The 22197-nt window shown below is 40.1% G+C and overlaps 1 protein-coding gene across 8 annotated transcripts; it reads left to right on the top strand.

Annotated features, from left to right (window-relative positions):
- The first annotated feature begins 409 nt into the window (after nucleotides 1-409).
- Nucleotides 410-21580, top strand: flad1 (flavin adenine dinucleotide synthetase 1). 8 transcript variants are annotated; one of them, XM_052144493.1, is made up of 8 exons: nucleotides 410-441; nucleotides 11095-12306; nucleotides 12596-13355; nucleotides 13611-13758; nucleotides 15896-15994; nucleotides 16440-16629; nucleotides 20202-20275; nucleotides 20380-21580. In XM_052144493.1, exons 2-8 carry the CDS (start codon nucleotides 12148-12150, stop codon nucleotides 20513-20515), a joined length of 1566 nt encoding a protein of 521 aa, XP_052000453.1. In that variant the 5' UTR covers nucleotides 410-441; nucleotides 11095-12147; the 3' UTR covers nucleotides 20516-21580. The 8 variants fall into 8 exon arrangements, 7 of the variants coding, with proteins under 7 accessions (XP_052000453.1, XP_052000455.1, XP_052000458.1 ...); XM_052144495.1 differs by having other exon boundaries at nucleotides 425-441; nucleotides 12084-12306; XM_052144498.1 differs by having other exon boundaries at nucleotides 431-441; nucleotides 12157-12306.
- Nucleotides 21581-22197: the final 617 nt, after the last annotated feature.

Raw genomic sequence — 22197 nt, 5'->3', positions numbered from 1 at the left:
AGAAATATACAACATTTCTTATTTTCACATTGCAGGAACAGATATAATATACATAGGAAGTCCTAAAAAAAAGACGTTGACTTAGAATAGGATGAGCACTGTATATATAAACACTGAAGACACAACGTGTTTATTGTACATTAATGCCATAAACAATACAACATAAAGTAGCAAGGGGTTAAATTAAACATTAGTACGAAGTTCAAAAAAATATGTCGTTATGCCCACCTATCACTGATCATTTTTCGTTGTGGTGCGAGAACTGCAGTGCAGAACAGAACTTCCTCCTAGGGGCATGCTTTTCCCGCCTTCTTTACGCCGATTGGTCCATTTCTTAAGGAAGTAAAGCTCTTTCTCGTTTTAATTGGCTGACAGACGTCACATGAGAGGTGGATGACAACAAAGATTTATTTCCTCTATGTAACGGGGTTCGTGTTTAGGGTGAGTTCTCGTCTGATAAAAAATATTTACAAATCATTCTCAACTTTTAAAAAACAGAATCGCGGTTCAGTATTGTCTTTGCACTTTCTGTTGGCTGATATTAATGTTTACAACATAATTGCTTCATAGCTCTCGATGACAGGCATGCGGAGTAGTATTTCTCAAATAACTGTGACTGTACTTTGATCACACGGTTTCATTTTCAGTTGGCTGACCATCGGCGTGTGCGGGTATTCAAGTCATTCATTTGGCTCTGGCGCAGTCTTAAACGAGATAAGCGCTTCGCTGAATATATCGGTAGCAAAAAACTCCTCGGATTAACACACTACATTATACAGGAGTGACCTACATTCAGTAACCTGCCTCACAGGTAAGGGCATCTACAGAGCCATACGTCACAGGAGTTTCAGGCCAGCCGTCTCAGGCCGGAGGTTAGGTCGGAGCTAATAGAGCCACAGCAGTCTCCGAGTCCGGACCGCTAGCGCCACCTACAGTTTTGAAGCGTAATTTCTTCAGTTTTAAAGTGCAATTTCTTCTGTTTGATTTATTAGAATTAAACACTCAAATGTTCTCACTCAAAAGTCCCTTACGACTCAGTACACTGGACGTTGCATAGTTATATCAAATCAAATCACTTTATTAACGGTTCTATTATTTGCTCCAATATGGCCCAACCAGCCATGGTTCTGGAAATTATGGAGATGCTGTACAGCTCGCCATGGAAAATACCAATGAGGAGGAATCTCCTCTCTCAGGCACAAGGCACAATCTGGCATCCTCAGCCCCAGCTGTGAAACCTGCATATGTTGCCCCAGAACGGAGCACACTGTATGTGCCAGAACTGACACGTTCAGTCATGAACACCATTTTACAGGCCAGAGCTCAATCCACGAGACGCCTCTACACACTAAAATGGAAGGTGTTCACTGAGTGGTGTCTCTCACATGGCAAGGACCCAGTAAACTGCCCCATGCATGAAATTCAAATATTTCTTCAAGAGCGATTAAATGCAGGACTCACCCCGTCAACGCTCAAAGTGTATGTGGCAACTATATCTGCGCATCACGCACATGAAGCTGGCGCCTCTATAGGCAAGAATGATTTAATCCTAAAGTTCCTTAAAGGAGCAAGACGATTAAACCCACCATGGCCGGCTACAGTCCTGACTTGGGACTTAACTTTAGTCCTAAAAGCTCTCGCAGGGCCCCCCTTCGAACCTTTGGTTGATTTGCGCAGGCTCTCCATTAAGACCACACTACTGCTGGCTCTGGCCTCAGTAAAATGGGTAGGAGACCTGCTTGCACTGTCAGCCGACGAGTCTGGAGTTTGGCCCTGGTCTTTCAAGAGGCACTGTCAAACCCAGGATAGGCAATGTACCCAAGGTCCTAACCACGCCTTTCAAAGCGCAGGTGGTTCACCTTCAGGCCTTCTTCCCTCCTCCATTTAATTCGAATGAGAAACAATCATTGAATTTGTAATGCCCTGTGTGTACTTGTCAGTTCAGACTGTCTGATCAGCTCTTTATATGCTATGGAGGACGCACAAAAGGAATGTCCATCTCCAAGCAAAGGCTCTCTCACTGGATTGTCTATGCAATTACCCTGGCTTATGATTTGCAGGGTCAGACTTGGTAAAGCACACTCAACTAGAGGCATGGCCAACTCCTGGGCATGGATGAATGATGTGTCCTTACAAGACATATGTTTTGCAGCAGGATGGTCCTCTCAAAACACATTTGCAAGGTTTTATATCCTAGACGTAATGTCAAGTCAAGTCAAGTCAAGTGGTTTTTATTGTCGTTTCAACCATATACAGTTAGTACAGTACACAGCAAAACGAGACAACGTTCCTCCAGGATCATGGTGCTACATAAAAACAACAAAGGACCACATGAGACAACACAACGAAATAAAATACCTATATAAAAAAAAAAAACCTACATATACCTGTATAAAGTGCACGTGCAAACATGTGCAAAAAGTACAGGACAGTACAACAAATTTCTGACAATGAACAGGACAGTAGACAGTGCAGCGCCGACCAGTACTCAGTAGTGCAAAAAGATGACAGTTTCTAAAAATGTAAACATAACATACTATGAGATAATGTTCTATGCACATAGCAGTTATTGAGGTAGCAGACAGTTATAAAGTGACAGTAATTAAAGTGCAACTCAGGACACGTGTGTGTCAAACCAGTCTCTGAGTATTGAGGAGTCTGATGGCTTGGGGAAGAAGCTGTTACACAGTCTGGCCGTGAGGGCCCGAATGCTTCGGTACCTCTTGCCAGACGGGAGGAGGGTAAAGAGTTTGTGTGAGGGGTGTGTGGGGTCGTCCACAATGCTGGTTGCTTTATGGATACAGTGTTTTTTGTAAATGTCTTTGATGGAGGGAAGAGAGACCCCAATGATCTTCTCAGCTGTCCTCACTATCCTCTGCAGGGCTTTGTGGTCCGAAACGGTGCAAGTCCCAAACCAGGCAGTGATGCAGCTGCTCAGGATGCTCTCAATAGTCCCTCTATAGAATGTAGTGAGGATGGGGGTTGGGAGATGTGCTTTCCTCAGCCTTCGAAGAAAGTAGAGACGCTGCTGTGCTTTCTTGGTGATAGAGCTGGTGTTAAGGGACCAGGTGAGGTTCTCCGCCAAGTGAACACCAAGGAATTTGGTGCTTTTGACGATCTCCACAGAGGAGCCGTCGATGTTCAGCGGAGTGTGTTCACCTTGTGCTCTCCTAAAGTCAACAACCATCTCTTTTGTTTTGTCGACATTCAGGGACAGGTTGTTGGCTCTACACCAGTTCATCAGCCGCTGCACCTCCTCTCTGTATGCTGACTCGTCGTTCTTGCTGATGAGACCCACCACGGTCGTGTCATCGGCGAACTTGATGATGTGATTCGAGCTGTGCATTGCTGCACAGTCGTGAGTCAGCAGAGTGAACAGCAGTGGACTGAGCACACAGCCCTGGGGGCCCCAGTGCTCAGTGTGGTGGTGGTGGAGATGCTGTTCCCGATCCGGACTGACTGAGGTCTCCCAGTCAGGAAGTCCAGGATCCAGTTGCAGAGGGAGGTGTCCAGGCCCAGCAGGTTCAGCTTTCCAATCAGGTGCTGGGGAATGATTGTGTTGAATGCTGAGCTGAAATCTATGAACAGCATTCGAACGTATGAGTCCTTATTGTCTAGGTGGGTGAGGGCCAGATGGAGGGTTGTGGTGATGGCATCGTCCGTTGAACGGTTTGAACGATACGCAAACTGCAGTGGGTCTAGTGAGGGGGCAGCTGGGTCTTAATCTGCCTCATGACGAGCCTCTCGAAGCACTTCATGATGATGGGTGTAAGTGCGACGGGACGGTAGTCGTTGAGGCAGGACACTGAAGACTTCTTTGGCATGGGGATGATGGTGGTGGCCTTGAAGCACGTTGGAACGGCGGCGCTGCTCAGAGAGATGTTGAAGATGTCGGTAAGAACATCTGCTAGCTGGTCTGCACATCCTCTGAGCACTCTGCCAGGAATGTTGTCTGGTCCAGCAGCCTTCCGTGGGTTGACTCTACGTAGAGTTTTCCTCACATCTGCCGTGGTAAGACAGAGCACCTGGTCGTTGGGAGGAGGGGTGGACTTCCTTGCCATCACGCCGTTCTGCACTTCAAACCGAGCGTAGAAGTCGTTCAGCGCATCTGGAAGGGAGGCATCTTTGTCACAGGCAACTGATGTTGTCCTGTAGTTGGTGATGGCCTGGATGCCCTGCCACATGCGCCGCGTGTCACCGCTGTCCTGGAAGTGACTGTGGATTCTCTGGGCGTATGCGCGCTTTGCCTCTCTGATTGCCCGTGACAGTTTGGCCCTAGCTGTTCTTAGGGCTGCCTTATCGCCTGCTCTGAAGGCGGAGTCTCGGGACCTCAGCAGCGTGCGCACCTCCGCAGTCATCCACGGCTTCTGGTTGGAGCATGTGGTGATGGTCTTGGAGAAAGTGACATCATCAATGCACTTGCTGATGTAGCTGGTCACTGATGCTGTGTATTCCTCCAAGTTGGTAGAATCGCCATATGTTGCAGCCTCCTGAACATGTGCCAGTCAGTACACTCAAAACAGTCCTGAAGAGCAGAGATGGCTCCTGCTGGCCAGGTTTTCACCTGCTTCTGAAGCGGTTTTGTGCGTCTGACGAGCGGTCTGTATGCTGGAATTAACATAACAGAGATGTGGTCTGAGTAGCGAGGTGGGGCGGGGCTCCGCCCGTCACGCGCCTGGGATGTTTGTATAAACATGATCAAGCCGTTACGCCCTCTCGTTGCAAAGTCCACATACTGATGGAATTTAGGGAGCACTGTCTTGAGATTTGCATGGTTGAAATCTCCGGCGACAATAAACAGTCCGTCGGGGTGAGCGTTCTGCAGTTCGCTCATAGCCCCATACAGTTCACAGAGCTTCCTTAGCGTTAGCGCTGGGGAATGTAAACTCGGTTATGCAAACAGTGGTGAATTCCCGTGGTAGATAAAAAGGTCTGCATCTAACAGTCACAAGCTCCAACAGCGATGAACAGTAACTAGAGACTAGCATAGAGTTCTTGCACCATTCCGTGTTGATGTAAACACACAAGCCACTACCGCGAGTCTTACCGCAGAGAGCTGTATTTCTGTCGGCACGAAACGAGGCGAGCCCGTCTAGCTGAATGGCGGCATCCGAACTCTGTCTCTGAGCCACGTCTCCGTGAAAACAAAGACGCAGCAGTCTCTAAACTCACGCTGCGTAGCCTGCTGGAGTCGGATATAGTCCAGTTTATTGTCCAGGAGCAAACATTTGAGAGCAGGATAGATGGGAGAGCCGGCTGGCTAGGGTTTGTTTTAGCCTAGCATGGACCCCCGCCCTCTTTCCGCTTCGCTTTCAGCACACCGCTTACGACGTCCTCTCCCCGGCCACCGGCATCAGGCGACGGCAAGAGCTGGAGGCCTGGTCTCCGCAGCAAGCCGAGTACGCGTAGCGCCTCCTGCAGGTCATCATGCAGCTTGGTTTTTGCATGAGTCTTATATTTCAGTAGTGTCTGGCGATGGTAGACACGAACACCGGTTGCTCCGATGTCCATGTGTTGCAAAAGTCGGGCTTTTTTAACAAAAATAGCACCATTGTGGATCCGGAGTGGCCGCTGCGTGCTACCGCGCCACCATCTTATCAGGATGTCTCTTTCTTCACAAGTCCACTCTGTTTAGAGCACTTGCTAATCATTGGCCAAATATATATATATACTTAAGCCCTTCCCTTTAAGTATCGGCTCCCTATCATTTGCACAACCGCCTGCATTCAGGCCATTATAATTTACCATAAAGTCACAAGCACTTTCATTATAAACTCCCTTCCCAACTAGGTTCACAAGGAGTTAATTCATTCTATATGACTATAGTTCATATATTTGTTATGAGTGCTCTCCTCTTGGCCAACACGAGGATCACTCACTGTGGCATAGTCATGTTGGTCGCCGTCCCACAAGACTACGCTGCCATGTTTCCTCTCTGGAAAGTTATGTCACGTGTTGCGTGATGGAATTCTGTTCCCCATATGCATAGCTACGTCTCGGTTACGTAAGTAACCTTGGTTACCTGAGTCGAATGGAACGAGACATTGCGAATGCTAGCCGCATTACAAGACTCAAGAGTTCTTGAGGCACGAATGATGCGCTCCTTGTTCTCAGTCAGAAATTTTGAGGAAATGTGTCTGTGCACCTATTTTTATAGTGGACAGTTTTGCACCAAAATAGGTGGGGCTCAAACACCATAGCCAATATTAGAATATTGCCATTATAGAGAAGTCTCAACTAGGTTGTGTAAAAAAGCATTCCCCATATGCGTCGCTATGCGATGTCTCGTTCCCTTCGTCTCAGGGAACTGATGTAAGGAATGAACTAATACTAACAAACAACTTTTAATTAAAAAAATATATATTAGTAAATGTTAAAAACAAAATTTACCAAGATTAACAAACGCTGAAAAAGCATTGCTCTTTGTTTTTCATTTAACAAATGGAACCTTATTTTAAAGTGTTGCTACCCATTTGACTATATTATATGTGATAATATGATTTCATGTTCATGATGTTACAAATATTACCTAATGGAACAAAGCATGGGCATTTAATGTCATAAACCCTGGCGGCCAAATTTTTTGAATAATGTTCAGATTTTGCTCTTTAAGGAAATAAATTGGTACTTTTTCCCGACAAAAAGTAGTTTTTAAACTTCTTAAACTACTTCAAAGAGTTCTCATAAAAAAATCATCCACTTGCATCAATGACAGCTTTGCAGATCCTTGGCATTCTAGCTGTCAGTTTGTCCAGATACTCAGGTGACATTTCACCCCACACTTCCTGTAGCACTTGCCATAGATGTGGCTGTCTTGTCAGACACTTCTCATGCACCTTACAGTCTAGCTGATCCCACAAAAGCTCAATGGGGTTAAGATCCTTAACACTCTTTTCCAATTATCTGTTGTCCAATGTCTGTGTTTCTTTGCCCACTCTAACCATTTCTGTTTAGTGGCTTTTACTTCCCATAAGGCCTGCACCCCTGAGTCTTCTCTTTAAGGTTGTACATGAAACTGGTGTTGAGTGGGTAGAATTCAATGAAGCTGTCAGCTGAGGACATGTGAGGCATCTATATCTCAAACTAGAGACTCTGATGTACTTATGCTCTTGTTTAGTTGTACATCTGGTCTTCCACATCTCTTCCTGTCCTTGTTAGAGCCAGTTGTCCTTTGCCTTTGAAGACTGTAGTGTATATCTTTGTTTGAAATCTTCAGTTTTTGGCAAGTTCAAGCACTGTATAGCCTTCATTACCCAAAACAATGATTGTGTAGAGGGGTTCAAGTAGGAAGGACGTGGGAGCCGTATTATCTTCCCAGTGACAGGCACATGACCACGTCCCGATCCACAGATTGACTGACGAATATTTTGAGAAAGCTGTTTCCTTTTTGCCATTTTGACCTAATATTGACCTTAAGACATGCACAAAGCCAATGTTAATGTTAAGCTTCATTTAATGAATCAAAAAGCTTTCAGCTGTGTTTGATATATTAGCAAGAGATATATATGCATACATATCTGTTTGCATGGTTGGGGAGTAACGGAATACATGTAACAGGATTACATCTATTTTGTATTTAATATATATATATATATATAAGTAACTGCATTCAACTACAGTTACAATTAAAATAATTGGTAATTAGAATACAGTTATATTAAAAAAGTATTTTGATTACTGAGAGATTACTTTGCAATTTATTGTCATTTGTTTAATTTAATATTTAATAATTTCAGATGGAAAATACAATTTATACATATAAATGATGCATTCTAAAATTAATTTGAACAGCAGTGAAACACATTCTTATAATGTGTTACATTCGTACGAGCAAACAGAGAAGTAAGTTTGGAACAGAAGAAATAGAAATAAACCTAAATTGTCAGCTTTACGCAAAGCTAAAATGCAATTTCTAGCCATTTTACATGCACATGTTACCAGACAAGATCATATTTTGTTATCAAGAAAAAATTCACGTTGGATCATAATTAATTTTTTTCTAGTAAGACCTTATCAGGCAAAAATCTTATTCATGATAATTATTGTATTGTTTTCTTTTCATGTAAAAATATCAAAAAAATCCTTAAAACAAGATTTTTCTTGTTTAGACAAGATTAATCTGTTTTTTGAAACAACACTGTATAAGATATTTAGGTTTTTCAGAGAATGTATTTTTAAAATCTGTATTTTGTCCTACTGTACTGGCAGAGTTTGTAGTCAAAACAATTGAAAAAAAAAATCGACCAGTGCTGAAGAAGTAATCCAAAGTATTTAGAATACGTTACTGATCTTGAGTAATCTAACGGTTACAAATGACATTTTACAGCATGTATTCTGCAATCTGTATTGGAATACATTTCAAAAGTAACCCTCCATACCCTGTCTGTATGCATATGTCTATATTTGGCACATATTTCATTGCTGCTGGGAGTACCTTGTTCTCCTTTTGGAAGTGACTCCTGAGCAAAGGCTTCTGTCCTGTAACATTTTTGGTTGATTTAGAATTGTCATTCAGGGGGTGGTTAGTGTGGTCTGGAGGGAAATGGGGATATACCTTTTCAGAGATAATTCCGGAGAGTCCTTCATTTCCTTATAATTAAAAGGTCACACTTGAAGACAGAAAACAAAAGACAATTTTTAAATGTCAACTGCAACAACAGCATGAAGTCCAATTTAATTTCTTGAAGTGGTAATGACATACAGAGGTAAAATCAAAGGGTGCACCCAAGACAGTTTGCAGCGCATACTGGGAAAAACAACAATTTACATTTTAAGAACAGTTCAAATTGCATTAAAAGTATTATGCAAATATGTGCTTATTGTATTGTATATAGGTTAAACATGATACATTCTCTAACAGTTGAGCTACAGAGCTCCTGCATTTCAACCATTAGAGACCGAGAAAGGATGATAGTAACAACATGAGTTCCCAGGAAATGCATACATTTTATTAGTCAATAGATTGAATGCACTGCGTGTTGATTTCAATAAAAGCATCTGCCAACTGAATGAATGTAAATGCATGTTGATGTTTCTTCCAACAAATACTTTTAAAGCACACCAGATATAGGTTTATTTATATCAAACATGATTTCTCTGGATTGCTCACCATTAGCATGAAAACCCCACAGTCTTGATTACTGATGCAGTCACTGTTGCACTGTGGTTGATGGTGTGTCTCTGACTGCTGGTCTGGGCACTGTTGCACTGGTGGTTGATGGTGTGTCTCTGACCACTGGTGTGGGCAATGTTGGTTGATGGTGTGTCTCAGACCACTGGTCTGGGCACTGTTGCACTGGTGGTTGATGGTGTGTCTCTGACCACTGGCGTGGGCACTGTTGCACTGGTGGTTGATGGCGTGCCTCTGACCACTGGCATGGGCACTGTTGCACTGGTGGTTGATGGTGTGTCTCTGACTGCTGGTGTGGGCACTGTTTCAATGGTGGTTGGTGTCACTTTGGCTGAAGTGGGATGCTGTTTATGTATACAAATGTGAATGATTTTCAAAATAGTTTCTCCTTAACTGTAGTTGCTCAGTACAGATGGAGGTAATGGGGTGGTGCTCTACAGCCTAAGCCACATTTGTGAAAAGTAAAGTAAAGTAAATATAAATATGTGTGCTGCATACAATGACAAACAACTCAAGATGTTTGTATCTCTATTGACAACTGCCTTGGAGTGGCTATGGAGATTCAGTTTTAATTTGTCCATTCTTGTCTTCTTAAACACACTTGTCATGTAAAAGTTGCAGTGAAAATCGCAGCAACAGGTTTTGCATATGTCTGTAATATGTCTCTACAAGGGGAAAAATGCACCACACGCAGTGCTCAATTTCGGGAACTTGGACCAATGCAACAAGAGTATTAGTAAGCTACCATAAACTCACAAACCATAGGCCTAAATAAACAAAACAAAAGGGAACAAACCATTTATATTCAGAAATATATTCATATATATATCTATATAAAAACTAAAGTGACTTAATGGCAATGCCAGTTTAAAAAACACCATCTGAAGGGTAATCAAAATGTCACCAGAAAAATATTTGATATAATAAAGCATGACAAATAATTCAAGCTTCAATAGGAATAAAAATAAACACACCTACAGATTGAGTAGTAAGCAGAAAAAAACTAAAGATTAATATATAGATTTATTGTTCAACAAATAATTATAGATTTATTAAGATATTACAAAGACAACAACTCACCGTTTTCTCCGCCATGATTGTTGTGTTGTAATTAGCTCCAACCTAACTTCCACTAAACCGCTGTGACGTATTGCACTGCAGATAGATATATAGTACGGTTAAAGTCTGAAATTTACATACACTTAGGTTAAAGTCATTAAAAAAATGTTTTAAACCACTCCACAGATTTCATATTAGCAAACTATAGTTTTGGCAAGTCGTTTAGGACAGCTACTTTTTGCATGACATGAGTAATTTTTCCAACAATTGTTTACAGACAGATTGTTTCACTTTTAATTGACTCACAATTCCAGTGGGTCAGAAGTTTACACACACTAAGTTAACTGTGCCTCTAAGAAGCTTGTAAAATTACAAAAAATTATGTGAAGCCTTTAGTATGTATTTTAAGGCCTACCTTCCAACTCGGTGCCTCTTTGCTTGACATCATGGGAAAATCAAATGAAATCAGCCAAGACCTCTGACATTTCTTTTTTCACAAGTCTGGTTCATCCTTGGGAGCAATTTCTAAATGCCTGAAGGTACCATGTTCATATGTATAAACAATAATACGCAAGTATAAACACCATGGGACTACACAGCCTTCATAACGCTCATGAAGGAGACGCATTCTGTCTCCTTGAGATGAACGTAGTTTGGTGCGAAAAGAGCAAATCAATCCCAGAACAACAGCAAAGGACCTTGTGAATATGCTACAAGAAAAAGGTAGACAAGTGTCTATATCCACACAAGTCCTATATTGACATAACATGAAAGGCTGCTCCAAAATTGCCAAAAAGACATATGGGGACAAAGATCTTAATTATTGGAGAAATGTCCTCAGGTCTGATGAAACAAATATTTTACTGTCTGGCCATAATGACCATTGTTATGTTTGTATGAAAAAGGTTTAGGCTTGCGAGCCGAAGAACATCATCCCAACTATGAAGCATGGGGGTGGCAGCATCATTTTGTGGGGGTGCTTTGCTGCAGGAGGGACTTGTGCACTTCACAAAATAGATGGCATCTTAAGGAAAGAAATTTATGTGGATGTATTGAAGCAACATCTCAAGATATCAGCCAGGAAGTTAAAGCTTGGTCGCAAATGGGTCTTCCATATGGACAACGACCCCAAGCATACCTCCAAAGTTGTGGCAAAATGACTGAAGGATAACAAAGTCAAGGTATTGGAGCGTCCATCACAAATCCCTGACCTCAATCCGATAGAAAATTTGTGGGCAGAACTGAAAAAGTGTGTGCAAGCAAGGAGGCCTACAAACCTTACTCCGTTACACAAGTTCTGTCTGGAGGAATGGGCCAAAATTCAAGCAACTTCTTGTGAGAAGCTTGTGGAAGGCTACACAAAAGGTTTGACCAAATTTAAACAATTTAAAGGCAATGTTACCAAATACTAACTAAGTGTATGTAAACCTCTGACCCACTGTGAATGTGATGAAAGAAAGAAATAATTTTCTACGATTATTCTGGGAGCGCTCCAGGAACAGGGTTGGAACCACTGATGTAGACAATTTATATTTAACTGTTTGGGACACTTGATGGTATTTGGCATGAAATTATTAATATTTTTTGACAGATATGATATAGAAAGTAGTTTATGATATAGTTAACTCAAGCATATAGTTTCCCTGGAATGGTGTGTATTAACGTAGTTTTAAGAAAGTGTTTTATTGTTGCTTTCAGTTTTAAAATTATTCTCTGTATCTGAAATTATATCTTTTATATTTACATTTTTAGGTCTTTTAGATTTATAATTTTTTTATTTTTATTTGTGTAAATTTTTGGTATGTTTTATGTAGTGATGGTGCAAGTAATACTGCATTTTGTATATAGAAATTTTATTTTTTATTGCTCAGATTTTTCTGCTTGTTTCCAACAGAGCATCACTCTTCATTTTTATTTTGCTGCCTGTCTCCAGTGTCATTTTTTTTTTTTTGGGCTGAATGCTGCAGGCATTGGCCCCGATTAGCAGGGTAGTTGTGAGGATTTGGCGAGTTGGAGCTCAAATAATCCCAATGGCTCAGAACTGCAATGCTTTCTCCACGGAGAATGGTGGCACTGTCACAGCTGCAGTTCTCATCATAGGAGATGAGATCCTCAAGGTGAAAATCCAATAGCTATTGATAAGTAATAAGCTTCGAAATAGTACACTACCATAATTCACCTAATATTTCTGCAATAGATAGAAATAGTATGGTAGTATGCTATTCCGAACCTATAATAATCCCTTTCATTTATGTGATTACTGATATTTATATAACAGCGAGAGTAAAATGATATGGGTTATGTATTGCAATGGACAATAAATATAGTGCAGATCTCTTAATTGATTTTTTTTTTAGTGCTAAATTAAAAATGTGCTAAACACAGTTTTGTCAATCTATGTTACAGGGCCACACTGTTGACACGAACAGTGCCTTCCTGTGCCGCGGACTCCGCAAGCTTGGCGTCACCATACAGCGCATCACTGTGGTACCTGAAATCCAAGAAGTGATCGCTAAAGAAGTGGCCCAGCTTTCCTCCTCCGTTACTCATCTCATCACATCTGGTGGCGTTGGCCCCACCCACGATGATGTCACTTTTGAGAGTGTTGCCATGGAATTTGGCGAAGGCCTGCATGCCCACCCAGAACTGACAAGGCTAGTGGAGGAGTTCTTTGGTGTGGTCGATCCCAACAGTGCCACTTTGAAGCTTGCTATGGTCCCTGTTTCTGCCAAACTCAATTTTGGCACAGACCGTCAGACAGGCCAGCAAAATCGCTACCCTTTAGTCAGTGTCCACAACGTATACATGTTCCCTGGCATCCCCTCTCTGCTGGAACGGTCCTTTAATGGACTTGTCCATTTGTTTTCAGGTTCTGGTACCACCTTTCACACCCGTGAAGTGTTTGTGGATGCAGATGAGACAGAGATAGCCCCGGTTCTGACAAAGCTCCAGGCGGGTTGGGGCAAGCGAATCTCTCTGGGCTCTTACCCAGACTGGCTGAGCAATTACCATCGTGTCCGATTGGTTCTGGATACAGGCTGTACAGAGGAGGTGGAACAGGCACAAGCTCAGCTAACAGAAGAACTACCTAAAGGGAGTATGGTACCTCTCATCCTTGACCCAGTCTCAATCGCCACTGAAGAGGTATACTCGCTCTCAAACACTGGTAAGGGAATGGGCGAGAAAGAGAAAGTGGTGTGCAGAGAGAACAGATCAAGGGAAAGTGATAAAGATGGAGAGAAAGTGATATTTCATTGATCATGAGTGACACCCTAGTGAATATTACTGTTGCTATATCCAGTTGTGTTTGACCTTAACTAGTTTAAACATCCATTTAATTAGGTGAGAAGAACCTAGTTAACATGTCTTAAATTAGCTGTAAGATCTGAAAGGGAACTCTGTTTGATTAAATGTCCCATAGGTTCACCACTGGGGCAAAAAGTAGGAACAGCTTTGAGGACCATTGAGACGGCACTGGAACAGTATTCAGCTAATCAAATCTGTGTTGGCTTTAACGGTGGCAAGGACTGCACAGCTCTACTGCATTTGTATTATGCTGCTCTAAAAAGGTAAGAAAGATCAAATTAAAACCAAGGGTTAGACTGAAAAGTAATAAAGCTGGATAAATATATATTTTTATCTTTACACCATGGTTACTTTGACATGATTGATGTCTTTCCACACAGGCACATTTTCCTAGCAAAGCATTTCACATATAATTTTGTGGTTTAAATATAAAACAATCGATACTACACTTCCTGGCCAAAAAAAGTCTCTGTTTAGATTTAAATAAGCAGATACTTAAGAGCTTATGATTGGATCATTATTGCAGTGATTAATATGTTTCAGCTGCCAACAGTTCTTTTAACCCTAACTGTTGCAGTGTGTAGCTTCTCATTTCTTAAACAAGCATGTCAGAAGTTGAATCTGTGGTTGTGGAAAAGATGATCCTGTGTTTCAGAAGGGGCAAATTATTGGCCTGCCTCAAGCAAAAAAAACAAGTAAATCACTTGAATTGGGTAAAGAACTGAGCACACGAAGCTTTTTTGAAAAAACGAGAACAGAACCCAAATGCAGCACACAAGACACCGGGAGAGTGAATGAACTGAAGGAATTTGAGCAGATCGGCGGGCTGATGGATGCACTGTGGGAAGACAAGCTGGTGGAGGGAGTGTGGCGCTCTGGGCAATGTTCTGCTGGGAAACCCTGGGTCCAGCCATTCATGTGGACATCAATTTGGCACTTGCCACCTTCTTAAACATTGTTGCTGACCAGGTACACCCCTTCATGGCAATGGTATTCCCTGATGGCAGTGGCCTCCTTCAGCAGGGTAATGCGCCGTGCCGCACTGCACACATTGTTCAGGAATGGTTTGAGGATCATGATGAAGAGTTCAAGATGTTACCCTGACCTCCAAGTTCCTCAGATCTCAATCCGATTGAGTACCTATAGTATGTGCTGGACCAATAAGCTCGATACATGGTGGCTCCAACTTGCAGAACTTGAATGATCTGCTGCTAGATACCAAAGGACACATTCAGGAGTCTTGTAGAGTCCATGCCTCGGTGGGTCGGCGCTGTTTTGGCGGCATGCGGCGGACCAACAGCATATTATGTCATAATGTTTTGGCACATCGGTGCATACAGTATTCCTATAAAAATAATTAAAAAACAGTATGTTGGCCTATGCATGCAGAAATGCATCTTTGCGAGGTAGTTATGTGCGTGTCATTGAAAGTTTACATTTTATATCTCCTTAACATTAAGCATTATTGCATTATACAATGCTTAACAGATCAATTTGAATATATTGAAATATATTCATATAGTGCCCATAAATTTGTAACTGTGCCCCTAAAATGTTTCACTTAGGGGCATGAGTGCTCCTAAACAAAAATGATAGCATAGAGCCCTGTTAGAATTCTAACATATGTTTGTAGATGCCTCTTGATTTGATGTGTTATCATATGTGATGTAATATAATTTATACATTAAAGGGATATTTCACCCAAAAATGAAAATTCTCTAATTTACAATCACGTATTGATTGTACAAGCTTGAATACACTTCCTAGCACTTAACACATGCACAGAGCCCTAGATGGTACTACAGGAAGTGTAATCGAGCTTGAAATCATGATCCCCAAGGAGACAGCTGTCAAGATGTAGTGAAAAAGGAGTTATATTTTGGTCTGTTCTAATCCAAAACCAACTGGATCGCTTCAGAAGACATGGAGTAGTCTTAGACACTGTAGTCTTATGGATTGTGTTTATGCTGACTTTATCTCCTTTTTGGAACATCAAAGGCTTGGTCAGCAATCACATGCATTAAATGGACCAACAGAGCTGAGATATATTTATAAAAATCTTCATTTGTGTTCAGCAGAAGAATAGAAATTCATACACATCTGGGATGGCATGAGGGTGAGTAAATTATGAGAGAAATTAAATTTTTGGGTGAACTAACCCTTTAAGTGTTGCTTATGCATCCTAAAATCAAAGGTCATGCAGAGCTATTTTCAGCTTTTACATGCATTTTCACTGAACTCACACTAGGGTGCAGCAATCTGTGCTTATGCCTTAGTTACATGAGCTTTACTCAATCACATGGATGCTTCAGCTTTTTCATTTGTAAACATGACACCCTGATGGCACATTACTTTGAAAAATTAAGACCATTTTGATTTTGAACTCTTTCTCTTTCTCAGGCGTTATCCAGATGGCAAAGACAGAGTAAAAGCTTTGTACATTCGAATTCTCTCTCCTTTTCCTGAAATGGAGAGATTCTTGCAGGATACAATTAATAGGTAAGAACAGATGCATGATAATAGGCACAACAATGATTTAAAAGAGGGCATCAGTCTGGAACTCTTTTCCTACCTCCCAAGCAGGTAAATCACAAAGTGGTGCCTCTGGCATCTCTCCCAGAACTGGTTGGCTGCATCGGGAAATGGCATATATAATCATATGATTTAGTCCCTTCTGATCCAAACAGCATATTTATGTTCTTATGTTCTGAAAATACTTCACCTTTGACACATCACTTCAAAATTGTCAAGTTTTCCAGAATAGATGAGATGTGCTTTCTGTAAACCATAGCAACCCTAACATGTCCTAACTATTGAACAACTAGTAGCAGTCTGTTACACTAGTGCATTTAACAGGGATCCACATCAAGCCATCATTAATTCATCATTGTCAATCAAAAACACCATAGGTGTATTTTTATTCTTTTTTCTTTCTCTTCTGTAGATATGACCTTGACCTGTTCTCAGTGGAGGGCAGTATTCAGCAGGCACTGAGTGAGGTGCAGGAGAGGAGGCCGGAGTTACTGGCTGTTCTGATGGGAACAAGACGAACCGACCCTTATTCACACATGCTGACACCCCTCTGTCCCACAGACCCGGGCTGGCCTGATTACATGAGGGTCAACCCTCTACTGGTGAGGGACTAGATCACACGCACACATCCGCACAATGTAAGTGGAGTGTGCAGGGTTCCCACAGTCATAATAAAACCTGGACATACCAGGAAATGTAATAATTACATTTCGTGTATCATGGACATTAAAAAAAAGTCATGGACATTACTATAGTGAATGTAAATCTTTCTAGTTTTTCTCCACATATTCCAAATATTTAATCAGTCAGATATTGTTCTTGTGTGCAGCTTGTGTAAAGTTCAACTTGCTTGCTAGCCATAGTGATGCTTGATTTGTGAGCGACTCTTTCTTTTTGTGTCGGTTCTTTTCAATGAATCGGTCAGATTGCTTTGAATGATTCATTAGTGAATTGGTCTGAATATAAATTAATTTGAATCCTTATCCAGTAGTTTTGGAAACTTATGATTTTCATGACTTTCTTCTGCCGATGCGAATGCAGCACAGCGCTAATCTACTTTGTGTTTCCTGATGCTCTATTGAGCAGCACGACACATAGAATGCTTCTCAATCGGTAGGCTACACATCAAGGCAAACAATCCCTTGCAAATTTCCCAAATTATTAAAAAGAATGTGAGAAAAGGAGTCGCATGACCGCAGAGGCGAAAACCTTTAAATGACGCTGACATGCGCATGTACTTTTTTTTTCCTCTAAGTTTTTATTTGCATTTGCAGCAGTGACAATATGTAGAAAAATAAAAAGGGCAAGTACATTTTATCTTCTAATTTGTTGTATTGTCTAAAGCACAAAAAGTAATTAAATAAAAAGACAATTACATGAAATGTAAAAGCTTTAAAAGTACCTTGTTCTTTTAAGTGAATCAGTAACTTACTGAATCGCAAATTGTTCATTTTATCATCTCTGACTCAAAATTAATCAGTAATGTGTACTTAAGGCTTGTGGGACTTAAATCAGAGTAATTACTGGATGGTTGTTGATATAACGATGTGTAGTTAAAGATATACATTTTGAATTTTGTTGTAATTTGGGGCATTTTATTTAAAAAAATAAAATAAAAATTAATAAATATCTCAATTGTAAAGTCTGTGCAAACACACCATTTGCAAGAATCTGGTCTGTTTAACTATGAAATTATCATCTCATCATTTGGTAACAGGTTGCTGAGGTTGCTTCATACCTGTATTTCTTACTCAAAAGTCCTAAAATAAACTGTTAAGGAACTGGAATCGTTACATTCCTTAATATTCATATCACTATTATCCAGTAATAAATGACTGGAAAGGTCATGGAAAAGTCATGGAAATGTATCAGTCAGAAAGTGTGCGGACCCCGAGTGTGGTGATGTACTGTGTTTGTTTTGAAATAGTGAGCGGAGAACAAATGAAATCACACATACACACATGCACAGGGGTGTAAAATACAAAATGAAAGTTTGGATACTGAGAGAAAATTTTCCTCAATTAAAAGTCCAAGTATCTATCCAAAAATATAAAGTATTCATATTAAATTGTACATTAGCATTAAAAAATTAAAAGTGAGAAAGGATGTTGTTAAATTCTATTGGTTTGTTAAGTCACCTTTTTACTGTCTTAGATGACATGGTGTTCAAAGAATCATGTTATAATAACCATATTTTTGCTAAATTATTTTTATGTGGCCTGTTGTACATAATTTCCTGGTGGAATTATTCATTTACAATGTATTCCTCTTTTGAAAGTCACTTTGGATAAAAGCGTCTGCCAAATGAATAAATGGAATGAACACTAGAGGCGCTAAAACAACAATGACTTGTTGTTTTAGCGCCAGATCATGTGTAAAACGGCAGATTATCAGTTCATAAACACTTTTTGCCCTGCTCCTCTCAAAATCTTATGACATCTAAACACTCTTACTATAGTGCATGTTTCAGTTTAACATTTGCATTACATTACCATCTACATTTACAAGCTTGTTTAAGTGATCAAATTGTGTGGTAGTGCAACTGATAGTGTCGCATATGCGATGCAAACGACCTGTACGAGTCCTGAAGAGCACACGAGTCGACACGTGAGCCGAAAGTGTCATAGAACTGCCACAAAATTACATGAAATGTGTTGTTCATGTAATTTCAGAAATTGTGTTTTTCATCTCACATTTGCTTTTTATGCAATATTGGTTAGTTTTAGGGTAGAGAGGTCGGTTTTTTTTATTTAAATCTCGATAGAAAATTAACCATAACCTCATCTGTTCATGAGAACATTTCACTTACTTTTAGCACCACACAGTGGACATTTCACCTCGGAACTGCCCTGAGATGTGAAATGAACCACAGATCTTGTGTGAGAGAAGGCACTCACAAATTGCGATGTCAGACCACCCAGGCCCTTGAGACCTTAGAGAAAGATATAAAACAAATGTAAAAGAAAGTTAGTAATGTTGTTGATTTTGTTAATTGTATTCTGAGGTATGCTACCAAACCTTGCTGTTGAACAGATGGATAAATTCAATACAATTCATAATGAATATTTACTTAGATTCCAATATTTTTATTATATAATATTATTATAATGCATAGTTGCCCAACAACAATAATAATCCAGCAAATAGGGAGTAGAAATTCATAGATATGATTTAAATATGGAGACAAGTGTAGAAATAAATTACTTGTATACATTTAATTACAAATGCCTTTTGTTTTTATATATAATTTGCAACGAGAATGATAATTTTTGACTTCATAACTGTCCAATCTGTAGAAGTGGCAGGCATTTAGAATAAATTATAGCACAAAAAACACAAGTGTTTATTGCTTTGTGCTCATAGTTTTGAATGAATACATCACATTCAGTCAGGTAGTTGCACAAACATTTAAACATATCCGAAGCTCAAATAAGATCTGAAATATCACCTATGCAGATAGAACTCAACACTGCTTGGAAATTGGGTGTGACAAAATGGGGGAGAAAAAGGGGAGAAAAAAGAAAGAAAAAAAACTCTACATCACACCAGGCGAAACTATTTGAAATGACTGACCTGTGGTGTCATCTGTTGTTTGTTGGATGCAGTGAAAAGTGGCTTTAGTCCAGTAAGACTAAACAAAATGATATGCAAACATTTTTGAGTACTTTTCAAGTTTGAATACAGTTCAAAGGAGTAAAAAGTACTATTTTTCCTTTGGAAATGTAATTAAGTAAAAGTACAAGTATTCCATTTAAATTGCACTTGAGTAAAGATTAACACAAAAATAATACTCAAGTCTTTTTACTCAGTTACTTTACACCCCTGCACACACAGAAATAGAAACACAGAGAAAGAAACAGAAAGGCCTAAAACAATCTTGCCTATTCCGTAGTTTTTGAACTGACTCTACAGTCAGTAAATCACTGTCATCTCTCCCACTCACTCATGTACGCTGGCAGCAGAAACAGCCAAGAGATGGTGAATGATGATGAATGAGGTTCTCCGTGACCATTACGCAGCAACTCCATCATCTTAATCAGAGCTGCTTATGGAAAAGACACAGCAGTACAGCATATTCTCAGAATTGCAAATGATCTGGGATCTAAATGACTTTTATGTAACTTTTAGATGTTCGCTTAATATCCACCATCTTTCTCTCTCTCTCTGTCTGCAGAACTGGACTTATCATGATATCTGGTCATTCCTGAGAACACTGTATGTGCCATACTGTATTCTGTATGATAAAGGGTGAGAAACCTCTCTTCACAATCAGTCTTCACATTTCAGTAATACTTCAGAATAATTTGCTAATGGATGTGCTTTGCTCATGCTTGCATCTATCTCTCCCATAGATACACTTCTTTGGGCAGTATGGATAACACTTGCAGGAATCCTTCTCTTAAAGTGATGGATGGGAGAGCTGTGACCCGCTACAGACCCGCATACCAGCTGGAAAATGAGGAGGAGGAACGCAACTCTAGGGCGTGATGTCATCAGTGGCTCCTTTAAAAAAATTTCATTGGGCACAATGGATGGTAGAGGTGTAATTGAGAACATTTTGAAGAAGGAAGATAATCTCGATGAAAACACAGAGATCGTGAGGATGTAAATAGTTTGTGGACTAGAGAGTTTGCGTGACTACGAAAGTTTGAGTGAGTGTGTTGGAAAGTGGGAAATGTCATTGAAGGATTTATATAAAAAACAGTATCATGGTGTCCTGTTCTTTTTAAACCTGTTAAAATGATTTGATAATTTCTTTGGAAACCACTGTGATTTTGTGTGTATGTGGGCATGTGTTTCTCAGAGAGAGAGAGAGCGTGTGAGTGTAACTCTTCCCTTGTGGCTACTTACTCTGTTCTCTTTATTGGAGCAGCACAACTTAAAACTCCAACTCCAGTCATTTGAAAATTGAGTATTGCTTGAGATCACACACAAACATTCATCGAAAGATTGTCAAATTAGAATAAACATATGATCGAAGATCTCCACCCACTAACATGCTGCGTCCCGTGAAATGTAATGACGGTTTCTGACCTCACGGGTGCGCTGTAGTCACGTTGTAATTAGGATAGTGACTACAGCAAAGTTCTCTATCTAAGCTCCATAGATTTAACACAGGAGTATCGATCTTCTTTTCCTGTCTAGAAATCAGAGGTGTGGCAACGACAATCGATGTTGGGCATTGAAATAAAGCGACTCGCTTACGGACGCACGGAATGTCACACTTCCGATTACCAGCAGCTCTATCATTATCTTTATAATTCACCCATTACAATGGTAACGACTTAAAAGAAAGTCTAACCTGCTATTTTAGGTGTGTTTGGGCTTGGAGCATCCTTGGACCACTTTTCAGAGATTTATTTTATTTATCAAAATATCCATTAAAACTATTTTACTACAAATTTAAAAGGAACATTGAATCCGTTTATTTGCCATTGCAGAGATACAGTAGAATTAGCATTGTTTGCTAGCGCAAGACCAGCAATAACGGCACGATGCAACACAACAGTGCAAACATAAAGGAAACAATAATAAAGCAGTGGGGGTAATGGATGTAATAAAATAGCCAGTCAGGGTGTGACAAAATGCCCCTTTATTGGGTCCATTTTTTATAGCCATTTATTTAAGCTGTATGCTTACAATAGAAACTTACTTTCAAAAAGAACCTCACTCTGAAAAACATTCAGTGGAGGAAAAAAAAAAGCTACCACTGGAATCTTACTATGCTAACAAGCCAATAAAATAACACTCACATTTTAACTTTACTTGCTTCACACAGCCAATGAGATACATTTCATTGTTTAATGTAATTGGCCACATGATTACATAGTAAAGGTTCTTTCTCTTTGTAAAGAGAGGTCTCATTTGTCACCACAACACATGCTTTGAAGTTTGAACTAAAGTAGTATCCTACTGTATGTTTTAAACATTCAGATGTAGTCCATCAACAATCAGTCAAAGGAATGATGAAGATCTTGCAGCACCATTATGTTTCTTAAAATGTTTGTTATATGATACCAATACAAATGTTGCATTAAGTGTAGGCTATGTTGCTTAGAGTGTTTCCACTCAAGCAGATTTCAATTTGGCCTGCTGTAAAAAAAAATAATTCCATATTAATCTTTAAATACACACCATCAGGACAAATATCCACAGCTGGACGAGAGGGT

This window comes from Xyrauchen texanus, chromosome 15, assembly GCF_025860055.1.
Source record: "Xyrauchen texanus isolate HMW12.3.18 chromosome 15, RBS_HiC_50CHRs, whole genome shotgun sequence".
NCBI classification, from domain to species: domain Eukaryota; kingdom Metazoa; phylum Chordata; class Actinopteri; order Cypriniformes; family Catostomidae; genus Xyrauchen; species Xyrauchen texanus.
This window is presented reverse-complemented; position numbering and strand designations above follow the sequence as displayed.

Bases quoted from the DNA above. Each gene is read 5' to 3' on its own strand.
- flad1 (XM_052144493.1), top strand. From the start codon at position 12,148: ATGCTGCAGGCATTGGCCCCGATTAGCAGGGTAGTTGTGAGGATTTGG. The intron at 13,759-15,895 runs GTAAGAAAGATC...TCTCTTTCTCAG, and splicing joins TATTATGCTGCTCTAAAAAG to GCGTTATCCAGATGGCAAAG. The intron at 20,276-20,379 runs GTGAGAAACCTC...TCTCTCCCATAG, and splicing joins TGTATTCTGTATGATAAAGG to ATACACTTCTTTGGGCAGTA.